At 43.5% G+C, this 26,131-nt stretch overlaps 1 protein-coding gene across 2 annotated transcripts in view; it reads left to right on the forward strand.

Moving 5' to 3' along the window:
* The window catches only part of SLC36A1 (solute carrier family 36 member 1), a 45,688-nt gene extending 19,777 nt beyond the window's left edge, over positions 1–25,911 (forward strand). For both annotated transcript variants that reach the window (XM_041749772.1, XM_041749770.1), the window contains exons 6-11: positions 1,266–1,350; positions 1,773–1,991; positions 6,417–6,515; positions 8,898–9,064; positions 12,689–12,858; positions 21,414–25,911. In XM_041749772.1, coding sequence (XP_041605706.1) covers positions 1,266–1,350; positions 1,773–1,991; positions 6,417–6,515; positions 8,898–9,064; positions 12,689–12,858; positions 21,414–21,685 — 1,012 coding nt within the window. In that variant the 3' untranslated portion in view covers positions 21,686–25,911. The remainder of the gene's footprint in view (positions 1–1,265; positions 1,351–1,772; positions 1,992–6,416; positions 6,516–8,897; positions 9,065–12,688; positions 12,859–21,413) is intronic.
* Positions 25,912–26,131: the final 220 nt, after the last annotated feature.

Below are 26,131 nucleotides of genomic sequence, written 5' to 3' on the forward strand. Positions count from 1 at the left end.
GGATACTAACCAACTGAGCCACCCAGGCTCCTCTCTATTCTTTTTAAATTGAACTACATTAAAACTCTGTTCTCAGGAAAAACTCCTTCTCGTAGTCATCGGAGTTTTTTTATAGTTCCACACAAAGTCAGCTTCCTCCTGTGATGCAGGTTTATTTTGTGATTTTTTTCAGCAGGATCATTTTCTGTGACTGGGAGAAGCCATAGTGCCAAGTGGCCAACATTGATTAGCAGGCTGATTGGTTGTTGATTGATCCTTTCTTCCCTTCTTCCCTCCTTTCCATCCTTTCTCCTCTCCTGTCTTTTCCAGTTTTTCTCTTTCTCTTTCTCCCCAATCCCTCTTCTCTCTCTCTATCCCTCCTCCCTTATTCCCTTACTTTCTATCTTTAATGAGGTTATTGTGTGTTTATGGTAAAAAATAATTCTTTTTTTAGCAAGATAGGCATTTATAAAGTGAAAATTAAAAGTACATACTGGTCATAGTTGCGTGGGTATACTTCTGGAATATTCTGTGTGTATACAAATGTACACATGTTCTTAACCTTTTTTAATATAAATTGACCATACTGTGCATACTGTTTGGAAATTTGTTTTTTTCTATTAGAGATCCTAGATATATCTCTATCAGTACATGTAGGTTTAACATATTCTTCCCTGCTGTATACTGCTCCATTTAAGAATGGTCTGTCATTTCATTTTCCTTTTGATGACCCTTTAGGTTGTCACCAGTGGTTGTTGTAACTGCTTCCACCAGCAGTCTATTCTGGTACATCTATTCCTGTGTACTTATGTGAGAGTAGGTTGATTCTCAGATCCAGGTTGATTCTCATATCCAGAGACTATGAAGAAGTCCACTTCCTTGGCTTTATGCTGAGGGCTCCCTGTAGCTTTAGAACATACAGTATGAGATGGCATAGGCAGGCCATGGGGAAGGGGAGGCCAAGGGGCTGGTCTGTGGTCCTGGTGTGTGTGCTTCGTTCTGGCCATTCTGATCTCAGGATTGCCTGACCCCATGCAGCATTCTTGACATAGGAAGGGAACCTCAGTCACCACACAGATATGACCTTCTTCACCTTCCTCCAAAGCTCCAGACTGGTGGCACCCAGTACAGTTTCTCCTTTCATCAAGGCACACTAATTCTTGTCACCTGCTAGGAAGGGTCTGTGATGACCTGGGAAAAAGTACCGTTCAAACACCTATCTGTCTGGGAATCTTGCTTTTTATCCTTCTGATCATTGTACTCTCTCTTCCCTTCCCCATCTGCAGGCACATTGTGGACTTCTTCCTGATTGTCACGCAGCTGGGATTCTGCTGTGTCTATTTTGTCTTTTTGGCTGACAACTTTAAACAGGTAGGGCCCCAGTTAAAAAAGAGAGAGAGAGAGAGAGAGAGAGAGAGAATGGCAAGAAATGAGTGGACTTTGAGTTCAGGATTCCTTCTAAGCCTGTTTTGGTCAACAAAAGAATTATGATTTTAACATTTTACATAGAAAAGTGTGTTTTATTAATTTCATCTAAAGACCTAGGGCATTACGAAACTTCAAGATATCTTGTCCATTCTCCTGTCTTAAGGTAAGATATGATCAAACCCAGCTGAGATAGTTGGGTTGCTGATGACAATTATGAAGATCTTGGAAAGTGGTTCCTACTACAGACTTCTATATGGCCTTGTTCACATACTGAGTCTTCAGTTAGGAAACGCTTTTGGTGGGAGGTCCACTGGCCTTTGTTATTTGAGAGGCCTTTCCTGTTGCATTTCTTCTCTTCCTTTTAGGTGATAGAAGCGGCCAATGGGACCACCAACAACTGCCATAACAATGAGACGGTGATTCTGACACCCACCATGGACTCGAGACTCTACATGCTCTCCTTCCTGCCCTTCCTGGTGCTGCTTGTTTTTGTCAGGAACCTCCGAGCCCTGTCCATCTTCTCTCTGCTGGCCAACATCACCATGCTAGTTAGCCTGGTTATGCTCTACCAGTTCATTGTCCAGGTAAGAAGAGCCAAGGCTCTCCCTCTGCCTATTATATAATCAAAGCAGCAAACAAGTAAGTGGAACATAAATAGGGATATGTTATTTACGTGTGGTATATTTAGATTAGGGGTTCTCAGCTTTGGCACTAGTGACATTTTGGGTCAGGTCACTTTTTGTCATGGGGGGCTGTCCTGTGCATCATGGGACGTTTAGCAGCAGCCCTGATCTTTACATACCAAGTGCCAGTAGCAGCCATTCCCCAAGTTATGACAACCGAAAATGTCCCCAGACATTGAAGAATATGCTGGGGGTGGGGTTGGTATGCGTGTGTGTGCAAAATCACCCCCATTGAGATCACTAAATCTAAAACATCTAAACTGGTTTAGATTTCATGTTAATACATGAATCATTATATAATGGGAAAATAGAAAAATATTAAGATAAAAATAAAAATCAAGTTCTCTAACTTAATATTTAGATAAAATAATTATTTACCAGGCCAGTTATATATTTATTTGTCAAAATTATAAACTCAGTTATTGTACCTCCCCTTGCATAGCCCATGTGGCCAGGCGTGTAGAGTAGTACAAGAGAGGACATATGTTTGTCGTTGGGTTAGAAGACCAGGCTGAGAAAAGTGTGCCCTCAAACACTGTAGCTCTTTATGGACAAGACAGTGCATTTTGCCAAGACTTGAGAAAAGGAAAAGTGAAAGCCAGTGAATAGAAGCATAACTTTTAAAAAAAGGTATTTAAATTTAATTCCCCCAAGAACTCATCAGTACATACTCATTAAAATGCAGGCAACACAAGTGTTGAAAACCACATGTCTACCTTCAGTCTTTTTTTCTCAGGGATTCACTCTATGTGATTGATTTTGTCTAGGTCCTGTGAATATATCTACACACTATATTAGTATGTAGAGAAATACATAAAACAAAAGTATGTTTTGTCTTGTGTTTAACATAATTTTTAAAATTATTAAATGTAGTATTCATCTACCTTGCTTTTTTTCCCTCAACAGAGCCTCAGGGAGCTTTCCCTATTTATACACACGGTTTTACCTCCTTTTTCATTGCTACATAGCATTTCAGAGAATAGATGTGCCATAGTTCATTGGACCAGTCCCCAGTTAGTGGACCATCACGTTGCTTATAGTTTTTAGTGTTAGTATTATGACAGTGAATATTCTCAGGCCTTCCTTTCTGTAGACATGTATAAATACTCCTCCAGGGTATTTATTTATTAGACATGTAGTTGCTAAAGAGTTTGCACTTTTGAATTTTTATATTACCATGTTGCTTTTTCCTGAAGCCATTTACCAATTTCATATAGACTCCCATAGTGCATATGTAGCCAACACTAGATGTATCAATCTTTTTAATTTTGGTCAGCCTGACAGATGAACACTGACTCATTTTCACACAGTCTGCTGAACAGTGACCCGGTCAATCACTGATATGGTTTCTAGGAAAACGGTGCGTTGTAAAATAACATTTCCTGAACTGAGGATATGACATAATGAATTTGGATTAACACTGTTCTCAGTGAGCATTTACTGATTTTTCCCTGTCTTAAGAAGTCAAATGGGTTGCAGATATTGACTCTTCTTCTACAGAACTAGTATTTAAAAACAGAATAAATTGCTATCCCTTTCCTGTTTTTTTTTTTTTTTTTTTTATGGGAATGGAAGGCAGGCCTGTGAACGCATGATTGACCATTTCTAGAGAGTTTCCTTCTCTACCTCTGGCAAATTAAGTTAAACTAAGGAGGGCAAATAAATGCATGATTTAACTTTGTAATTAGAGATCTCAATCAGTGCTTAGGACACACTGCAGTGGACATTAAAATGAGCTAGGTCACCTCACACAGATGTGTACACATGCTACATTTAGTTTTAAAGCACTGTGGATCATTGGACAATAGTGGCTGCCATGAACTGAAGCCTGGGATGGGAATGTGGGTTCCAACAGTGTCTCAGACCAGGTGAAGGCAGTGCTCATTCAGGGCATTGTCTGTGGATCATGCAACCTGCACTTGCAGTTGAGGCACCCTGCTGATTTCTTGAGAGTGAGTATGAGCCTGCCTCTGGACTCAGTCAGGAGCTGCCTGTGTGATCACACAGTGCTCTCTGCTCTGGGGGCAGCTTGGGAGAACAGTGGTTTGGCTGTGCGTTGAGCAGCTTCATTCTGATGTGATACAAAGGTGAAGATGCTTCCTTCGGGTCACTTTTGTTGCTGATGCTATTTTAACTACTATCTCATTTTGGCATCTTCTCCCACTGTTGGGTGTTTCTGAATTTTTTTTCCCAGTCCTGAGCATGTGTGTAACTGGTGCTCTTGCTCGTCATGCATGTGCCATCCCGGGAAGCTGACTCAGGTCTTCCACCTGTTCAGGTTTCCCCATATCTTCATCACCTGGACTGAGAGATGGCATAGCTCTGAGCAGAGTGCCTCACCCAGAGGGGGCTCCCAATAATTGTATTTATCACTGCATTTCCTTAATTCTGAGATGCAATTTTTTTCACAGTTACAGTGTTTCCAAAATTGGAGTATATCTTGCAATTTTTATGTACATTTAACAGCATTTTCTCAAAAAGTTGTTATCACTAAAATTAATAGTATCATAGAATTGAGGAGACAATATTGTTGATAATGAGCTGATGGGATCCCTGGGTGGCTCAGCAGTTTAGTGCCTGCCTTTGGCCCAGAGCATGATCCTGGAGTCCCGGGATAAAGTCCCGCATCAGGCTTCCTGCATGGAGCCTGCTTCTCCCTCTGCCTATGTCTCTGCTTCTCTCTATGTCTCTCGTGAATAAATAAATAAAATCTTTTAAAAAAAAAAGATAATCTGATTTTAATATGTATGTTTCTTTGCACATTAAACTTTTTTCATTTAATGGGTTGGGCTCTAAGTTAGTAGGAATCATTAAGTATGTAGAATTACAGATTCCTTTTGTTTTTCTCATTCATCTTAGTATTCCCAGACATGTATTCTGAAATTCTCTCTCTGATAACTCAGCCAGATCTGATGTATGAACCTGAGCAATAGTCATCCACTAACCAACAGATCGCTCCTGTTTCCAGAACTTAGGTTGCACTGTGACTCAAGAATAATTACAGGCCAATTTCACTCTTTGTCTCATTGCAGAGCAAAAATATTTATTAGTCTGTCTTCATTCCAAATACTGAAATACTTCTTATAAAGAGATCTTTATTAGCAGGGGTTCAGGGGAAAAAAGTATTTTAAAAATTATTTCTATTTTAGGGAGACTATGGTATAACAAAGCAATTGCTTTGAAAACTTTCAAAGAGAAGCCTGTTACAGAGATTAATATTAGATCTCTTTTCGTTCACTGATATGATTGTTATACTGTTAGAGCATGCCCCATATTTATCTAAATGCCTCTACAGTTAAATCAGTTTTAAAACATTGTAAAGGCAGTTTTAAAATCAATTATTATTTTAATGTAAGCAATGCATGAGCGTGGTTGAAAAAAACACTTCTGAATGGACAGAAGCTTCTGTCCCACACTGAGTCCTGTCCCTTCGATGCTATCCATTATGGGGGCTATTGTTCAGTGGTGAGCCATGGAGGATTCTGTGTCTGCACCTCCTTGCTTGTTTGTACATCTTTACATTGTATCCGCAGTTAACAATTGCCATGATTTTTCTTTGCCTCTATTTTTAAATGCTTTTTTTTTTTTTGCTGTTCTGTTCCTAAATGTTCCAGTACTTCTGTTAATGTATTTATAAATAAAACATTTCAAGTGTCCAAACTCATTCACAAGAAAAGAAAGAAAGAAAGAAAGAAAGAAAGAAAGAAAAGAAAGAAAAAGAAGAACTCTCTTAAAAATCTTCCAACTTTCCTTCCAGCTTTATCTGTGTGGAGTATTTATGTAGTTGTGTTATAGTGAATATGTAAATTTAAAAAGTTGATGTTTTCACTATTATTTCATAAGTAATTTTTCATGTGCTGCTTAGCTATCTCAATTTTTACTTTTAAAATAGTGCATAATATTCTGTGGTATGGTTGATGTGCAGTAAGCTAAACCTGTTTCACTTGTTTGGGAATATTTAGGTTGTTTTTAGTTACTATTAAATAACTTTGTTCTATTTCTTTTTATATCTTGATTTTTTTTCCTACTCAGGTTACATTTCTGGAGATGAGCTTACCTAATGAAAGAATGTGACTTTTTTATGCAAAATTCAATATTTGAGTTTTTTGTAGTACAAAAAGGGCTATATAGTCTTTCCCTGAAGCAAGTAGGGTTTTCTCAGCCTGAAGGGGAAAAAAACAGAAACGCTAAATGTCCTCAAATCATCTGTCAGGTATCAGACTCTTCCTTCAGAAGATCTCGGATTTAGGAAAAGATATGACCTCTCCAATGTTGGAGTTTAAATCTTGAATCTCTGTATAACATTTACTTTGTTTTTTCTTTCAGAATATCCCAGACCCCAGCCACCTTCCCTTGGTGGCATCCTGGAAGACCTATCCTCTGTTCTTTGGCACAGCCATTTTTGCATTTGAAGGCATTGGGATGGTAAGAGTTGCACTGTGATCATCTGTTGTCCTTGGTGTCCTTGAGGTCTGCTTTATGGAAGGCTGAGGAAATGCTATTAGAAAATATCTCCTGAAACTTATTGGCCAGCTAATGGACAGCATTTCAGGGATCTCACTGGAGTTTCCCAGCTCTAGCTTGTGAAAATAAATTGAACGTGATTTGAGAATGTTTACATTCAACCCCCTCTGTTACACATTCATTGTTTGCTTCTGAGAGGTAAACTTAATGATTAGTAGTTGCTAGGATTAAATATGTGCGAATTGCTTCACGTAGTCCCTGACACATAGTGTGCATTAAATAATTTTTTTTTAGTAATAATAGTATTGACTTATTATTAAATCAATAAACACACAAATCATCTCTCTGCCTTGGAACACTGGAGTGTTGTATTTTTGTATGTGTAGATAACCTTCACCTTCACTCCTGGCTTAGCTTCCCCCATCATTGCTGTGATTTCACCCAATTCTTCTCCTTAAGGAGAGGAATCTGCCACTCAGTTGTACCTAATTTGATTTTTACTTATATTTTTCATAATAAAAGTCTGGAGTTATTCTTTGAAAAAAATTATTAGTACTGCTGGGCAAGAGCGTAGGGAAAGGGAAGACACTTCCTTTCATGGAATATCTTTTTATCCCCTTTTGCTTTGTCTATCACTTTATACACTTCTGAGAAAACCTAGAAGCTGGACAGATTTTTTTTGTGAAAATACTTAGGAATTGGCCCAGTGGTATTGAGGAATGGGTTAGGGCTCTAACCTCACAGGGGAGGCTCTCTAAGGGATCAGTGTGTAAGCTGTTGACCTGAGGTTCTGCACCTTTCCCTTTGCTCTTTCTTGGGGCTGTTCAGTGCCCAGGAAGAGTGTCTTTCCTTGACTCACAAACAAAAATGTTTCCCTGCTGTTGGGGCCACAGCATGAAATGGCCCATATTGCAGCAGTGAGAAAGAGGCTGCAAGTATGTGGGACTGGAAAGAAAAGATTGAGTTAAATGTGGGAAGCTGCCTGGAGACCCTGGGTTCTTGAGTAACATTGTACTGAATTTATCACTTTTCCTCAACAGTGCAATGCAGGAGATGCTCTTTGCTTCATTTCGATAGCCCAGGTTTGGCTGTGGACTCATTCTCTAATCATTATCTGTTACTTCAAGATTTTTCTGTGCTTTCTATTTTTACAAGGGAGAGAACACTGCTGTTCTAACTCTTAGTTTGGACTTGAGGGCTGTTGAGTGCGTCCAGGCAAAGGGCCCCTGCTCACTGTCATTGTACTTCCTCTGTGTTTGTGCCACTGGCCCAGGCCTGGCAGACATGGAGGAGATGGGCTGCTTGCCCCCTGGCTCTCTAGACTCTCTATAAAAGGTAATAGAAGGAAAGCATAGAAGCTGTTTCTAGTTGGATGCGGATCAACAAGCTTGAGCCCCCTGAGCTGGTGGGGGAGGTGCTCAGGGTGCGGTGCTCAGGCCCTGGCAGGAAATAGGGAGCCATGGCATCCCTCACAGCTCTGGACCTGTAGCAGGCCTGTGGCATCTGCCAGGGTATGTCTGGCACAGACCCACTCTGCCTCATGGCTGCAGGTATTCAAGGAAAAGGAGTGTCATGACAAGATCAGAGATGGTTTGCTCATTATTGCTCTGCATTGCTTTTCCTTGTCAGCCATGCCAAATGTAGTTGATAACAGATTGTGCAGCTTATCAACCATACCTTCCATTTTCCCTGTTCCTTAAATGAACCAATCTTCAAAAGGGCCTTTGCTTTGCTTTGGAATGTCCCCTCCTGTGAGGGAGAGGGTGGCAAGATCAGTGGTTTGGAATAGAAATCTGGAAAGTGGGTTTTATTGTAGTTTTGTCAACTTGAATCTCCCTATGGTCTACCTCATGACACCCCTAGCACCTCTATTTCTCTAACTCAGAGGTTTAACATGTCATTGCTGGCACCTGCCCTTTTGGAGGTAAGGAAACAGTTTCTGGAAACTAGAGTGGCAGTTTTTCCTGACCTATATTTTGTATTCTTTGAGCCAGTTAGCAGAGCTGTGATCTCAGACAAGGTCTGTTCCCCTTTGATGCAGCTGCCATGTGGCTGTGCCTGAAGCAGAGAGCACCCCCAGCCCGTGGGGATCCTGGAGCAGGAGGCAGAGCTCTGGCCTGCCTTCTCCTTTCAGGATTTCTCTGCTTCCACGGCAGGCTCTTGTGTCTTCTCCAGCTCTAAGGAAATAACTTGCCTGTGTTTATTTGTCTAGTAAAAGATAGATATGCCTTTGGGGAAATCCTGGGGATAAAGCAGTTACTTTTTCTGAAAATATTACAATTTATTTTCGCCATTAATGTTGCTTCTTCCTGTGCTTTCTCTTCTCTCTTGCTATTCTCCTAGGTTCTGCCCCTTGAAAACAAAATGAAGGATCCCCAGAAATTTCCACTCATCCTATACATGGGAATGACCATCATCACTGCCCTCTACATCAGTCTGGGGTGTCTGGGGTACCTGCAATTTGGAGCTAATATCCAAGGGAGCATAACCCTCAACCTGCCCAATTGCTGGTACGTGGGGGAGGATGGAAGCCAGAGAGCACTGGATGTTTGGGGTTTTTTTTTTACATTAATGGGTGAGAATGTGGATTTTCCTCCTTCTTATCCCTTAAATCAGCTCACTTCACTTTAGCTTACTGCTGCAAGCCTGACCCTAGGCCAGCACCATCCTTCCTTGGCCACCTACTGAGCTTTTGACTCATCCACCTACCTCAGTCTTACTTCTCTAGACCTGTTCTCCCATGACTTGTACGAGCCATCTCAGACTCAAGTCAGTCGTGCGTTCCCTTGTTGAGAGTCCTGAGGGGCTTCCCTTTGCTCCTCTGAAAAAGGCAAAACCTCTAAGGTGCCTGTTAGTCCCACTTGGGCTCTAGCCCTTCCTGTACCTCATTCCTACTTGGCTAGGAAAACTTAGTCTAGGAGTCACTCTTTTTGAGAAACTTTCTCTGCTGGGATCCCTGCGTGGCGCAGTGGTTTAGCGCCTGCCTTTGGCCCAGGGCGCGATCCTGGAGACCCGGGATCGAATCCCACATCGGGCTCCCGGTGCATGGAGCCTGCTTCTCCCTCTGCCTGTGTCTCTGCCTCTCTCTCTCTCTCTCTGTGTGACTATCATAAATAAAAAAAAAAAAAAAAAGAGAAACTTTCTCTGCTGTCTCACCCACAACTTCCCTTCTAGGTTAGATGCCCCTTCCCTCTGCTCTTGTGGGACCCCATTCGGACCCTAGCCTAATTCTTATTTCATAGTGCTGTAATTGTCCATTTACCCAAAGTGTGATCTCTCTATATGGTGTGCTCTGGGAGGGCAGGGCTCCATTGCACCCCAGCACCCGGCACCATGTCTGGCACATGTTCATCACCCAGGGGATGACTTTTGAATGAAAAGGAGGACTAAATGCAGGAACTGTGAGCATCTTAGGAATGAGGTGTTCTCAGGGAGCATCTAATACTTAGAGGATAGAGGCGGTCTGCCATCTCCAGCCCTAGCCTTGGGCATGTCACAGTTGCTCACTGCCTCAGCTCCCACTTCTGGGAACCAGGAGTAGTCATTTCTTCCTGCCAGGATTGTCAGGAAAACCAAATGCTATGCATGAGAAAGCACTTTGTAATACTATCCTGGTGCGATCAGAAGGAGGACCCTGCCCTGAGCTTTCTTCTTTGTTTGGAGGAGGAAGTCCTGTGGAGGTGTACACCAAATGGATTGGTTGATCAGGTGACTGAAATGCCATTCTACCCTGGAAATCTGAGCCTTGAAGGGCCAAGTACCCCATCGGTTCCCCTTAAACATTCCAAAAAGACAGGGAGAGAGGAGGGCGAATCATCGAAGTTCCCAGCTTCTTCTGTGCCTCTCCCGTAGCAGTCACTGGCCTGATGTGCAAGCCCCTGGCTGAAGGCTTGTGGAGAGCCCTTCTGTATCTCACCTTGCTTAGCTTGTGGTTACTGTATTGCAGGGCAACACTGAGATACACTGAAATGCTAACTAAAAAGGTACCTGTCGGGGCGCCTGGGTGGCTCAGTTGGTTAAATATTTGCCTTTGTCTCATGTCATGATCTCAGCATCCTGAGATTAAACCCTGCATCAGGCTCCCTGCTCAACGGGGACTCTGCTTCTCCCTCTTCCTCTGCCCCTCCCCTCCACTTGTGTGTGTCCTCTCTCTCTCTCTCTCTCTCTCTCTCTCTCTCTCTCTCTCTCTCACACACACACACACACACACACACACACACATTCTCTTTCTCTCTCTTTCTCAATAAATAAATGAATGAATGAATGAATAAGACCTTTAAAAAAATAAAAGGTAGCTGTCACAGGGTGTGTCTGAAAGCAACTGTTCTGTTTTGAAGATTAGAATTTCATTGTGGAGGGCAGCTGAGCAGACACTGAGAAGCTTGTTGAGTGCCTTGGGGATCAGTAGGACCTTTTGGGCTGGCCTGGTTGTCCTGTCTGTGCATGTTTTCAGAGCTCCAATCAGTGAGGCATTGTGCAAGGACAGGTGGAGAAAATGGAGAAAAGCATTGATTCAGCAGTGCCGTCAAGTGCTTAGCACAAGACCCCCTAACCAGCACAAGGTCTGGGGGGGGTCTGGGCACAAGGTCTGTGGGGTGGCCAGCCAAGTGGTAGCCTTGCAATGGGCTATTGTTTTCAGAAAGTCTTTCTCTTTCCCCTGATGCCTGCTTTTAAATTTCCGAATGTTCTTATCCTTTCAAGAGCCAGGTGGTAGCTTGGCATAACTGAAGATAAATATATCTGGGAACAGAAGCAGCCCACATAATCCAAAGCCATAGATAAGCACCTGTCTTCTTTCCTCTGACACTCCAATCCCAGCTACTCTAATCTTTCCATCTCCATTTGGGTGCAATTTATTTAGCCATCCCTGCAGGTGACTATACTGCTTCCAGACTGCCCAGCACTCCAGAAGGCTTTGGTGTTTTACTGAGTTTAATTATAGAGCCACCAGCTGATTTTTCCAAAGCGGTTTTATTATCTCTTCTTGGAGCAAGTAAGACCTTTTGTCAAACTCAGTCTCTCCCAGGGTGTTCTCCTGTTTATAGCATAAGAGCATCTTCTAGGTATTAAGTTCAACCACAAAGAAATTCAGTGCACATCATATACAATATAATTACCACTTTTAAATAGATTTCCAACAAGATGGGAGAGGCCCATGTATCTTGCCGTAATGCATGAGGGTCTTGTTTGAATTGGAGCATTGGTAAGAGACAGGGTGGCCTTCCCTTTAATGATTGTGTCAGTTCCATGAGTACTTAGGGATGAGACTTGTTTTATACTCTGCACAGTACCAGGCATGAGATAAGATAGAGTTAGTGGATGGTGACTCAATGGTCTCCCCGAGAAGCCACATGTGAAGCACTGGTAGAGAGATGGCCACAGTGGGGTGGAAAGATGGGTTTTGCTCCTGCTTCTTGCCTGTGTGGTCACTATCTGATTCTAAGGAACACTGAATTGGAGGGGAAGAATATAAGAAGGCCTGTTCTATCTTAGTGGTTTTAATTTTCAAAAGAATATATGTCCCGGGCAAAGATTCCAGCTGTTCAAGGTGTATATAGAATATGTTTGTTTCCATTTGCCTCTCCCAAGTCTCCAACGTTACAGTTTCCCATTTCAGAGGCAATCACATTTCTTGTATTTCCCTTTTGGAAATGTTTAGATGTAAGAATGCCATCTTGTATGTGTGTGAGGGGGAGTGTTTTTTCCTTTTTTCTTTTTTGGGACAACTTGTAGCACACTGTAGGCACTATTCCACTTCATGGGCTTCTCACTTAATAGTGTATCACAGAGCTAGTTCCCTATCAGCACCTGTAGTTCTCCCTCATACTTTTGAACAGCTGTGTGGGACACCATGATTTATTTAACTAGTTCCTCACTGATTAACATTTAAACTGTTTTCAGTCTTTCATACTTAAAATATGCTGCGGTGACATTTTGAATGTAAATTTTTTGTGCACACCTGCAAGTATATCTGCAGGATAAATCCCTAGACATGAAGCTGCTCGGTCCAAGGGACACATGTGTTTGTGACTTGGAGAGATATGGCCACATCACAGTGAGACCCTTAGCCCTCTCACTGCTCATGCACGTGGAAGCAGAGCAGGCTTTTGACCCTGTCTTGTCTCTCTCTCCAGGCTGTACCAGTCAGTCAAGCTGCTGTACTCCATCGGCATCTTCTTCACGTACGCCCTCCAGTTCTATGTCCCAGCTGAGATTATCATCCCCTTCTTCGTGTCCCGTGTGCCCGAGCACTGGGAGCTGGTGGTAGACCTGTTCGTGCGCACCGTGCTGGTCTGCCTGACGTGTGAGTAGAAGACAAGATGATTGCTTTGTTTGTTTCTTTTCCCAAAGGGCACCCAGTCCCCAGGGCTTTCTTGAGAGCCTATTGGAGTGAAACAGTTGTCATGTGTGAGCAGAAAACTTGGCCTGCAGTCTCAGATGCAGAGTTGAAGCCTGGCCAGGGGTGAAGTGAATTGATTATATATGTGCTCTCAGGAACATGGAAATGAGAAAAGTAGTTTATTTGTAGAGATGGCATAAAATGCTACGGTGATGGGCATAATTCATAGTAAAGATGTAAAATTTCTATCCCATGTCCTTGGGATAATATAAGGTAAGAGTCTAAAGAGAGCCATTTAACTCCTATGCATATGAGTGCAAGTTACTTTGATAGCAGGTGCATGCTTATTTGTGTTTTCACAGTGTGAAATTTTCCAGTGTGACAATCTATTCCTTAGATTTCATTTTGAGCCTACATGATACTATACTAGACATTTACTAAATGCATTTCTTAGAAAATCTGTATGGATTAATCTAGATGTTTGATTTTTTACTTTGTCTTTTATTCCTCCTCCCTGACCACATCCCCAGGAGTGTGAGTTAGGAGACAGGATATAGTAATATTTGCTGTTGGTTGAAACAAGTGTAAATTTTAAAATAAAAATAAAATTTTCTTTTCATCTTTTCTTTGGTAGTTTCTGTGAGTTGATAGAGAACCCCTAAATAAATTGGTCTATAATATCTAATTTAAATTTCTAGAAGATTTGCAACTTCTTTCCAGATCGAACTCCTTGAATCTAGCTTCACTTTTTAGCTATGTTTGAATTTTTATTTCATTTTTTAAATTGTATTGTTTTGGGAAAAGAAATGTCCTGGTTTTATTATATTGAGACTTCCCTGGTAGCTTCTTAAATTATCCAGTCCAAGCCTCTGTCTTTGGAGTAAAGATAGGTCTATATAATTTTTAAATTGAACCAGAATGGAGTCTTTTAGAAATGAATGATGTGAAAGTTGTCTAGCATTTGGTCATAGTCTGGAAAATCAGAAATGACTTGTGAGTTGACTGATAGCAAGAGAAGGGAAGTAGAGGTTAGACATGGAGGATCAACTAGTGCCTATTCCAGGATGGACCTCCTCAGGGAGTAACCTAGTGCCTATCCCAGAGTAAACCTCAACGGGACAGACTAGTACCTATCTCAAAATAGTCTTCTCAGTAGAAGTGAAATCACCTCAGAATGGACTTCCTCAAGGGAACAGACTAATGGTCTTTTTCCAAAAATAGCCTAGTGCTTTTCCCAGAATAGACCTCCTCAGGGAACTGCCTAGTGCCTATCTCAGAATAGACCTCTTCAAGGGGATAGACTGGTGGCTATACTAGATAGGACCCTCTTAAGGGAACTGAATAGTGCCTACCCCAGAATACATCTTTTCAAAGAACAAACTGGTGCCCATCCCAAAATGAACTTCCTTGAGGGAATACCTGTCCTAGAAGAGATTTCTTCAAGCTACCTGCAGTTCTCTTTCTCATTGTTCTTCAAGGTTGTGGGTTAAAGCTCAGTGTCATGGATCTTTGTGTAGAAGGGACTTCCTAGAGCTAAGGAACCGAATGCCTTCTCAGGACCTTTGGATTTAATGTTGGGCAGCATTCTATCTGTTTATTATAGGATAGGCTTGGATAGGACCCAGACAGAGGGTGGACTGCTTGAATTTGCTGACTCCAACAAATTGATGGCAACCAAGAATCTCACTTCTTACATGTAGCCTTTAGACCTTCTGGCCCTATCTAGTCCAGCCTATAGAAGAAGCCCACTTAGCTGCTAATCCAGTGCCTGGAGCTATCTATAGGCCACTGCTACCCTAGAGCAACTGAGAAGGAAAGAATATAATGTATCTTACTTTTCCAGTAATTTGCCTTAATATGTGCTGAGGTACTCTGGATTTTGCTATCTTCTGCCTCCAACTCTCGATGCTTTGACTCAGATGTATATGTTTCTTTGTGGATGGATCATCTCTAAGTGTGGAAGAGACAGCTTTCATGTGTATAGTGTTTATGATAGCTTTCATTGCTCCCATTCTGGAATCCAAAGGGCACTGAAAGAAAGGTGGGGATAGTTCAGATAATTGGCTTTTTTCACAGTGGTTCCTCTAGAAAAGGTAGATCTGTCTAGGTAACATATGCTCTAACTGCTTAGATACCAATTTCTTCCTGCCTGAAGAGCTGGGACAGCGATGCTGGGCCTGATTTCTCTCCTGGCCCCATTTTCTTCTCAAGCCTGGCTTAGCCTCCGGTAGCATATGTCTTGCTTCCTGCCAAGTTTCTTTCCACTGTGCCCCACAGGAGCCAGCAGTCTCTGATTCACAGACCTCATGCTATCCTTAGATGTCTCTTGATTTTTGTTTTGCTTCTCCTGACTCTGTCTGAGGGTTTCATCTCTCTTATAGAGCGTGATGCTCAAAGGATATAAGCTGTTTTTGATCTTTAAACACACTCAGTTATTTTCCCCTTCTGTGATCTATTGTGACTTAGCATTGCATGGTCAGCCTGTTAAATGATGCAGCCTCTTCATCTCTGAGCACTCGGGCTTCTCTTACCTTCCCCGGAGACTTTGAAGTGATTGTGGGATTGAGTAGAGGCATTTCACTGTAGCACCAACTTAAATGTATTTATGTGAGTTCATTTTGTTTTTATTTTTTTCTGTACTTTCAGATCTTTTTTACCTAAGGTTAATTGGCGTATGATTTTAGAACTTTGCTAGAACGGATTGTTTTCAATTATACCCATAAATTTTAACAGCAGTTTGTTTTATTACTATTTATGGTGTATTCTTGTCCTTTTCCCTAACTTTTCCTCCTCTTCCTCACTCTCCACTCCCAACGGGGAGCAGGGGAATTTGGTCCAGACTCATTTTTGCTTTCCATTTGTAATTCACCTTTCTCACCACTCTCCCCCATTCCCCAAAGACTGCTGTCTACTTTTTGGTGCTTAATTTTAGACTGTTGGAGAAGAGGGGTAGGGGGAATACATGTGTCAGGGAATGGTGCTCATTTTGTTGTGATTGCATATGGAATGGTATTTATTTCCAGCCCATATGTTTGCATTGCAGACTTAGCAGGTCACCTGTGTGCAGAGTCTGTGTAGGAGGAGAGGCTGGAAGAGGCTGGCTCCAGAGGGAGCACAGAGGTATAGAAAAAGTAGTTTTTTGGGGGTTCACGAGGCATTCCACCTGTCCTTCAGTGGTTTGTACTAACTCTCTATGGCATTTGCCACATGAAGCATCTTACTTTGCTGAAGTATAAACATTTCTAAAACGTATTGTTGAAGATGGAAAACCATAAAACTGTATTAAAAAGGTCTGTCTGGACTGGAATACACAGCTGTAGAACATTCCAAGCAGCCAGACCCTATCGAACATAAAGCTTCCAGGTCCAAACAGAGTGGCTCCTCAGCACCTTTTGGCCTTTCACACTTCTCTATCCTGCAGCTACAGAGACATGCCGGGTATCTGATTGTTAAGGTTTCTCTCAAGTCTGTGATTCTGTGATTCTGCACATCTGCTTTGAGCCTGATTTTAAATTTCTACCAAAATATTGCCCAAAAAAAAAAAGTTAATGTAAAAACATTTTAAGAGTGTCTAGATCTGGGGTTACTTGAAGAAATTCTGAATATCCCACGGACTTAACAAAGTGATTTTTTTTTTTGCATTTTATCTTTGGTGTTAATCATCATGGGTGCATTTTAAAAATAGTTGTCATCATAGTATGCATAGAACTTTGTCTTTTGCTTTTCATTTTATGTTATATCATGAATATGCATATCCTTCGTAAATATTTTCATGATCACATGATATTCCAGTATATTGGTGTGTCATATCTACTAAACTCTCTTTTAGTGTTGGACATGTAGGTGGTTTTCCTTGCTTTTGTGCTTTTTAATTTATATTCCCATTACATATATTGTGTTCAAGACTGTTATTAATTTTAAAGGTAGATTTCTAGGCGTTTTAGAGTAACATAGGCTTCACCAGCATCAATCACGATGAAATAGCAAAAAGAGCTTCCGGACACAGGGCTATTGGTGTCCAACATATTTCTGGAAGTGTGTGTTTGTTCTCTTAAGTGCTTTTTCTTCTGGCGCATCAATCAGCTTTTCTGTTGCTGGTCTAAAGCCACAGGCTCCAGAATCCCTGTCAGTTCCTTCTCTGAACGTTGCCTTGTGTTGCTTCAGCAGTTAAAAGATCGTATTTTTAGTATCCCTTAACCCAAAGGGAAGATGTTTTGTAATACCATTGGAGCCCTCTTGACTAATCACGTGGGCTAGTAGGGTTGTCCTCAGCCCCCATTGCTGTGCATGCCACAGCCAGGCTGCTGCAGAAGGCAGTGGACTTGCCAGTGAGGAGCGTGCTGTCCTCCTCTTTCTATGGGCTGTTCTTGTTGGGAAGCAGGGAGAGAGTAAGGACAGGATATTCCTGGTTGGCTGCTTCCTGAGGTCTCTTCCTTCTTGAGTTTCTTTTTCTAGAGGGCTCTAACTCAGAGTAAAGGCACCATGCTAGAAGAGGGTTTGGTTGCTCCCACATTTTTCCTAAATATCTGATTCCCATCTTTGGAATTAGCTAAAACTAGTTTGCTACATTTTGTGTAGGGGCAAAACAGGTACCCCTGCTATTGAGCCCTTGGGCTATTTGGGCTAATTTGGTTGGGTCTTTTTGTCTTCCTCTTCTGGCAGCATATTAGTGGGAGGCTTACAATTCTTGCCTTCTCCCTTCACCCCTCATTATCTTTCTCCAGTGTCAGGCTTTATTTGAGGTTCAGTTGTGGTGTCTGGTCCTGCCAAAACAGGAAGAGGGCCTTCCCTTTGCAGCCCCATGATCCTGACTTTAAGAGAAATGTTTTGCCACTTTTAAAAATCTCTATTAAAGATATTTTTGTTAAGCAAGCTTATCTTGTATATTCTTTGTAGTAAAAATAAGAACAAGTTTTTAGATTGCTTTTAAAATGTCATGATGAAATGGAACATCTCTGTCCAATCTGAGAAAAGATTGCAATCACACAAGCTTCTGTTGCTGTTTCCACTTAATTCTTATCAGAGAGTTGAGCACATCTGATCTCACTTAAGTCGTATCATTAAGTACCATATGTCCTTCAGGTTAATGTGAGGGAGGGAGGGGGGATGGCAGACTCAATGCTAGGAGGGCCCAGACAGGTCATCCGATGTCTCTCTCCTCGGGCTCGTTGTCTCTGAGAAATGCCTCCCTTCTCTGAGTGGGCTGGAGCATCCATGGAGACCAGGGGCTGGCACTGGAAGAAAAACTCATACTCCCTGTAATGGCACAAAACCAGGCAGGCTGGAGGCTGTGTTTTTGGCACGACCATGTGTTCTAGGAGAGGAACCCCATTGCTTTGCTCTGCCACTATTAAGCTGTACATGGTGCTTCCCAGTTGACAGTGAGCTGAGGGACATCTCCCAGAACACATTGCTAAGTGACTTAACCTACATTGTATAGTTCCTTAGTGTTTCAGAGCTGAGTGAGACTTCAGTGACCATGCAGTGTTAATACAGTTGCCAGACCTCATGGGTGACTGAGCTGAGGCTCTGCATGGTGAGCTCATTTGTGCTAGGACTGGTGATTGTATTAGCTTACATTTATGAAGCATTTATTGTGCACTCAGTGCTCTAAGCTCTTTACGTGAATGGTTTCATGTGACCATCGCTATTCAGTGGCAGGTTAAGTAGCTGGTTGGCTAGTGATGGAGCTGGTATTAGAGCTCAGGTTCTGAGTCCATAACCTACACTGTTTACCATGTTCCTGTACCAGCTTCTCTCAGGGCTCAGTTCTGATTGCTGCCCCAGTGCTGTTGCCAGCTACTCACTTGTATTGGAACTATGGGAGCCATCACTGAGGTTGACATTAGGCAGATGTAGACCCAGACCTCAGAGAGGGCAGGTGTCCTTTTCTGGGTCACACAGCAGATCAACTCTTATTGAGCATTTGGTTGTCCATGATGAGAATGCCATTTTATCATCGGCCTACAATTTATTTTCAACTTTCCTCCAGATTCAATCCTGAAGATCTGAGGGGCATCACCAACTGTATTTAGAAAGAGCTAAGGGCTGAAACAGACTATTTTTAACTTGGAGGGCAAATTAAAAGCCTACATTTTTTTGTGGACTCTCAAGGCCTCAGAACAGTAAAGGTATTAGTGGATAATTGTCATTATGGCCAGACACCAGAATGGGGAAAGAGGAAGGGATTGCCTGCCGCAGGGCTGTATAACCATGGCAGAGGCAGATCTGAGACCCAATATCCTTGTATTCCCTTTTGTCATCAGGCTTCAAAACCCTTGTCTTACTTCTTTACAAAGCTGAGAGAGGTCAGGGCAGATTGTATACCAATTCTCTGCTAAACTATTGCAACGTTTTCCTACAAAAGTTAACCCAGGGGGCCACCTGGGTGGCTCAGTTCTTGAGTGTCTGCCTTTGGCTCAGGGTGTGATCCTGGGATCCGGGATCTAGTCCCACGTTGGGCTCCCTGCATGGAGCTTGCTTCTCTCTCTGCCTGTCTCTGCTTCTCTCTCTGTGTGTCTCTCATGAATAAAAAAATAAAATCTTAAAAAAAAAGTTAACCCAGCATCTGACTCTGCAGTTCTTGACAGGCAGAATCTTTCTGCTGATGAGCCTTCTCCCTCCGGCAGGTATCGTTCTGCATTTTTAATTGTCAGCTCTGTGATATATCAGGGACTTGAGGTCCTGGAGTCTAGTCTCAACTCTGTCACTTTCTATCATTTAACCTCTTTGGGGACAATAGTAATAATGTTGCCGAGTTATATTCCCATAGACCCAAGGCAGATTCAGCCCATGATTGGCTGCCTCACAGTGCTGTCTACCAGACACTAAAGGTTCTGCCTTCATGGGAGTGTTCTGGGTCTGTGCTGTGCAGGACGGTAGCCTTTAGGCACCAGTGACTGTTAAATCCTTGAAATGTGGCCAGTGTGAATGAGGAACTGAATTCATTTAAGTTGACACATTTTCAGGGTAAATGTGAGACAAGGAGGCATGACCCTTCTCTGCCCTGGTGAGTCTTGGTCCCATGTGCCTCTCCTCTTATTGCAACGGAGTGCTATTCCAGCTCAAAAGCAAGCGCTTCTCATAAAACCTGGCTTCTAAATGCAACCCAGCCCTTGTGCTCAAAGAAGCAGTGATCAATGCGGACAGTCCATCAGAGGAGGAGAATTGACCTGAGGATAAAACTGGCTGCCTTAGACTGAGATGTTCTGGCAGTCTCACCACTGTGGTGCCTTCCTCAGAACGACTTGGCTAAATTGCTCTATGAAATGAGGTTGGAGCAAAGGAACTGAAGCCCCCATATAAGATGTAACTGGTGGGAATCAGCAAGGTCAGGATGTGCTAAGGATTTTCCAGTTGGAGCCTGCAGGGGGGAAGACAATTCATCAAAATACATTTGATTACTACTGAGTTATTAGTGCACTTTTCTTGGGCAACAGTATATATACTAGCAATGATTATATGAGCTATATTATGAGCCTGTTCTATGTCAGGCCTTTTGTTAAGTGCCTGTGTCAGCTCATTTCATCATCATGATATCTCTGTGACACAGGAGCCATTTGTATCCTCATCTTGCCAACGAGAAAACCGGTGAATAGAAAGCAGCTATATAACTTCCCCCAGTGTCACTCAGAGAGAGCCAGGATTTAAACACAAGAGCCTAATTCCAGAGCCCATAATCCTCCATAAACTTGTGAAACATTGGCCTTCACTCCTCACCCACAGTGGAAGGCTGAGTCAGATGGGAACAGCAGAATCAGTGGCCACCAAAGTAAGGGCAGTTAGTGAAGCCTCCTTCTCTTAGTTGGACAGCGAGGCAGTCATGGCTATGCTGTGGAAGGTAGGCTTCCTAATGCAGCCTACCATTCTTCTCCATCATTTCCACTTCCCTCACATACACCTGCAGCTAAGTTTCAGGTGTGGGAGCCACTAGCTTGTCCTGGCGTAGGCATGCAGTCATTGTGTGAGGCCTGGCTTCTCAGGTCAGCTTACACACTGAATTGCTTCTCCCTGCCCTGTGGGGAAATGCTCTGTGAAATGGGGTTATAGTGATACCATTCAGAAGGACAGCTCCCCCCCCCTCCTATTTTGTTATTTGTCCATTAAGTAGAAATGTTAGTGTTGGAGGTACCCTCAGTGGTACAAAAATGACCACTCAAGTCCACCTCCCTTTCTGCTCTAGCCTATCTCCTCTGGTGGGGACCAGACTATCCTGGAATGTAATTTAGTTCCTTTGCTCCAGAAAGATAGAAGTCATGTTCTGTGGCAGGAAAAGCCAAAATCCAGGTGATTTGGGTTCTAGTCCTAGTTCTGCCAACCTTGCAGTGAGACCCAGGTTGTTCCATACCTATAGGCATTTGTTTTTTCACCTGTGGAATGAGAGATTGGACTGGATAATGTCTGGGTTTCTACAGAGCTCTCCATTCTAGAGGAAGAACACTTGCTAAATTTGCTCAGCAGTGAGGAGGTCACTTCCAGCTCTGGGCAGTCTTGAACAGGTGTGTCCTCTTCTCCTACAGGCGTCTTGGCCATCCTCATCCCCCGCCTGGACCTGGTCATCTCTCTGGTGGGGTCTGTGAGCAGCAGCGCCCTGGCCCTCATCATCCCGCCCCTCCTGGAGATCACCACGTACTACTCGGAGGGCATGAGCCCCCTCACCATCGCCAAGGACGCCCTGATCAGCATCCTGGGCTTCGTGGGCTTTGTGGTGGGGACATATGAAGCCCTCTACGAGCTGATCCAGCCAAGCAATGCTCCCATCTTCATCAACTCCACCAGTGCCTTTGTATAGCAATCTGGGTGCATTCCCTGCAGCTACCCACCCCACCTCTGTGTGTTCCCCAGCACCTGGCCAGAGCCTCAGGTAGGGTTAAGGCTCTGGGGGAAGGCAGGGTTGCTGTCAGGGAACCCCTCTAGCTGACACCTAGGTACCCTGGGCCAGGTGGGGCTGAGGGCAGAGGAGAGGATGGGTAGCAGATATGCAGAAGTCCCTCTTAGTGGCAATGCCATCCCTGTGCATTTGTACTTATTTAACCCAGAACTTTTCAACTGTTTTCCTTTATGATGTCTCTTCCCTTACTCACCACCCCCCTTCTGACCCACCTCATTTGATTTATTCCTGTTGCACAGCTCACTTTATTTAAAAATCTTAGCATCCCCCACCTCATGTTTTCTCTTTTCCAGGCAGGCCCAGGCCTAGATTAAATGAGTGGGAACCACCCTCTCTTTATAAGGCTAGGCCTCTCTCTTTGTCATACCTCTCCCAAATATTTTACCTCAGTATCCTCCTAGCTATCCAAGTATCCAGGAGGTGCCTGGACCTACCTAGTAGTTTAAAACCAGCCCCCAAAGCTGGAGCGTTTAATCTTTTACTCTCTCTGGCTTGTGACCCTCAGCAACACCTTCTCTGAATTCCTTGTGTGGGTCACGATGTCATATTCTTAGTTGCTTTAGCTTCTGAAAGATATCAAGTGCTGCCTAAATTGAAAATATTTATATTTTATTTAAAACTAGCTTCTGTTTTTAGACTCTGTCTCTAGATCTGGGGTTATTATGAATTGTTCCTTCCTTAGTAAACTTTTACTAGGCTTCTCCTGCGGAAAAGAAACTTGGTCCAGGAAATGTGTGCTTTGGTACTCAGCACTCTTGGCTGAGTACCCCAAAGGTTTTAATCAGGATCATCTAAATGTGTACCTCTGTGGGGAGGCGTGGACTTTGCCTCCCATCGACCAGCCTGATTTCATATTGAGAAGATATGAAGGACTCAGGTATGTTTGCTGGCGCACTAGGCCAAGGAAAAAATGGCCAAGTGGGATGTGCTTCTGTCCACAGGAGGCTTACAAGATGGGTGCTTTGTGCACTTGGGCCTGTTTTTCAGCCTCAGCCCCTGACAGGCACATGGCACAGTAGTGTTCAGTCTCCAGTATGTTGGGGAGACACCCACACTTTGCCGTGCATGAGAAGATGAGGCCAGTGTGCACAGAGAGTGCAAAATTAAGTTCATAGAATTAAGAAGCAGCTGGTCTGATACTATGTGTGGTGCTTGGTCGTTTACAATCAACGAGGGACAGGGAGAAGCAGTGCCCTGCCCCAAGCTGCCTCCATGACCTAGACTTCTAAAGGGAACCACTCAGTAGGGACTTTGGTCCCTTGTGTTCTAAACACTAATTATGACCCCATCCCTCCCCTGCATGCCTCCCTGAGTGTCAGAAATAGTCTCAGTGATGGCTCACCTCAAGGTCAGCCTTGAGATTTGGGAACAGACTGCAGAGAAAGCAAAGAAAGGTGCATTGCCTTGGTTTGAGCTGTCTCTTCTTGCCTCTTAGTGTGAGAACTATTCAGAAGGGCATTCATGAACTCTCCATCCCCTGAGCTGTGTGCGTGTGTGTGTGTGTGTGTGTGTGTGTGTGTGTGTGTGTGTTCATGCATGTGGAACAAGGTCATCCTCCGTTGCTGTTACCAGCCTCTTGCTTACTTGGAGATGCAGTTCACCTCGAAAGTTGGAGAGCAGCATGCGTCATCAGGGCTCATGTTTTTTGTGTGTTTCACCAAAGCTCGTAAGGGCTGTGATCCCCTGACCCAGCCCTACCTTTCTCTTCTGCTCCAAAGCCAAATTGTCATTACAGTGACTCCCAACCTACTAACAATTTATTAACTAAGGGAGATGTGATCAGTTGTGACTTGGACTCCCTGAGGAGAACGATACTTTTTACCACCCTTTCTGTAGTTGCCAATAGGAACTTATAGGACCAAGACTCCAGCTGGAGGTGGCAACAGTCTGCCCCATGAAGTCTCAGGCCTAGAAGTTACCAGATTGGGTTCAAGGGTTGTTCTCTTCTGTTTGCAAGCCCCAGGGTCTAGCCGTCTTTCCACGGCAGTCCTTAGAGTTGTTTTCAGTGAGAAGGCGTGTGCCAGAGGAAGGGGATCAGATGTGTATCCTCCCCACATTTTCTGTGGTGGAAGTGTCTGTGACTCAGGAAGCTGCGAGAGGCCGTCCTGTCCAGGTGAATAGTAAGACTGGACCTGAGGACTGGGTGGTGCATAACTGTGGTACTCTGGCCCCAGGTCTTTAGCAAAATGCAGCCTCATTGCTTCAGGGTCACTAGCCTGGGAAATGAGGTATGAGGAGAGATGGCGCTAGCTTTGGGGTTTTTGGAAACTAATTTGACACAGCCTTCTCCCTGTTTGTTCTTTTCCCTGTGCTCTTGCTGCTTCAGAAGACCCAGGCCGAGGGGGTGAGGGCATCCTGTGAGTGGGCCTTTCTCAGTGTGCAGTTGCTAGCACTTAGGTGTCAAGTAAAGGGTCAGCCAGAAGACGGAAGTGAGAGGAAGCCCTTTCTCTTCTCCTGGAAGCAGCCCTCTGGGCCAGCTCAGGGAAGCTTACTCTTCTGCCCACGAGGCTTCTTCAGTCGGAAAGCCTTCCCTGGTTTCTTCCCATTGCCCTTAGGAACCAGCTGCCCAGCTTCTCCCTGTGTCCTGCTCTGGTCCCTGGCAAAAAAGGCCCAGCATAAGCAGAAGTCTGATCAAGGAGCAACAGAGCAAGGCTCTCTGGAGTGTGAGGCTGCATCTGTGGGGCCAAAGGCAAACCGTGGGATTTTCTGGCCCCATACTGTTAGGCGCTGTGTCTGTTCCCCAGCTTCCCCAGGGCAGCCTCGGATTTCCATTAGCCTAGAGGTAGCTTCTCAGAGCCCTTCGTTCCTTCCTGCGTATGCTGCTGTCAAGAGGTTTCCCACTCTGTTGGGAAGAGTCAGAATGCAGGTATTCATTGGGAAGAATGTGATCTGGTGTCTTCTATTTAATTTTTCTAGCCATTGTCAACATTTACAAGTGTCATTATTTATATTGTGCTGCTGTCCACCTGGCTAGGAGCCCTTCACCTGCACAAACGCAGGCCAGCCATATGTGAATGTGTGGCGTGTCTTAGCTCAGAACCTGCAGCTCATGCTATCCCTCTCTTCCCCTCACCTCTCCAGCCAAATTCATTGGCTGGTGCTCACTACTTACTCTACCCCCATGAAAGGTACAATTTGCAGTTTTTTCAGTTGTCTTAAAGTGATGATCCCAGAAAGGGATCTTAGGGAAATCTGTCCCCCTGCCCTGTTCTCTGGCTTCCTTTTTTCTTCTCAAATGTCTCCCTTCCTGAATTATAGAATATCATCTCTGTTTGACACTACATATTCACCTCATGTTTTCTGGAAGTGCAAAATCTCACTTTATCTCTGTTTACAGCTCTCTCTACTCACTACTCACAGCAGAGGAGTCCACATCAGTGGGTTTTATTTCATAGCCAGTCAGATGTTAAGGCAGACCCCGGCATTGGCCCTGGTCAGAACACGAAGCCACTTCCTTCCAGCAGAGACACAAAGTCCAAGTGGCACAACGTGATTAGGGAGTCGGCTCCAAAGTCTGCCTTAGAATTAAATTTTCCAAAGTACATTACAAATCTCCAAGACCATTAGGGGAAAAGGAGAGGGTGTAGTTTGTGCTTGCAATCATGTTCAATACTTTTAGATAATTTAATTAGTCCTGCTGTTCGCAAGGCTGTTTGCTCTGACAGCATCAGCTTGTGATATTTCTTCCCTGTTCTTTGTACCACTGGGCCATTCTCAGGCCAGTGGATGTAAGTGGTGCTGATATGTGGTTACTGGAAGGAGGAGTGGGGGATGAGGGTGGAGGGTGCCTGTTTTAAGCCATGTTCTTTTGTTTCAATCAAGGTGATGCTGGGGAAGTTGTTTTGTTTTAGTGAACAATAAAATTATGTGACTCTCTTGTAAACCACGTCAATGAATGTGTGAATAAGATGAATATGAGAAACTACCATCCCCAGGTCTTGGTAACCAGACAGTGCCGTGTATATTATACTGTGTATGTGCCTACATGGATGTCTATTTCTCGCATGGTATGTGTAGAGATGTAGATCATGCAGGAGCTCATAGAAGAATTTGTTTTGTGTTCTGCACATGTATCATGTGTTAAACTTTTCCTTTATCAATAAATGACTTTTATTTTTTATTTTTGAGAGGTTGCAGTCTGCATCTTTGTTTTTGCCTTTTTAAAAAAATATCACTCAGATGTCTTTACTAGATCTGACTAGGTCAAAATGTTTGTAGTTTACGTCACAGAGCTGATCCGGGGTTGTAGTCCAAATAAAAGAACCACTTATGGAATTGAGAGTTCCCAAGAAAGGGGCCAGGTAGTTGTTTTTCTGTTAGACAATTCAGCCCTTCCTTAGCTTACTC

Source organism: Vulpes lagopus, chromosome 3 (assembly GCF_018345385.1).
Source record: "Vulpes lagopus strain Blue_001 chromosome 3, ASM1834538v1, whole genome shotgun sequence".
Lineage (NCBI taxonomy): Eukaryota > Metazoa > Chordata > Mammalia > Carnivora > Canidae > Vulpes > Vulpes lagopus.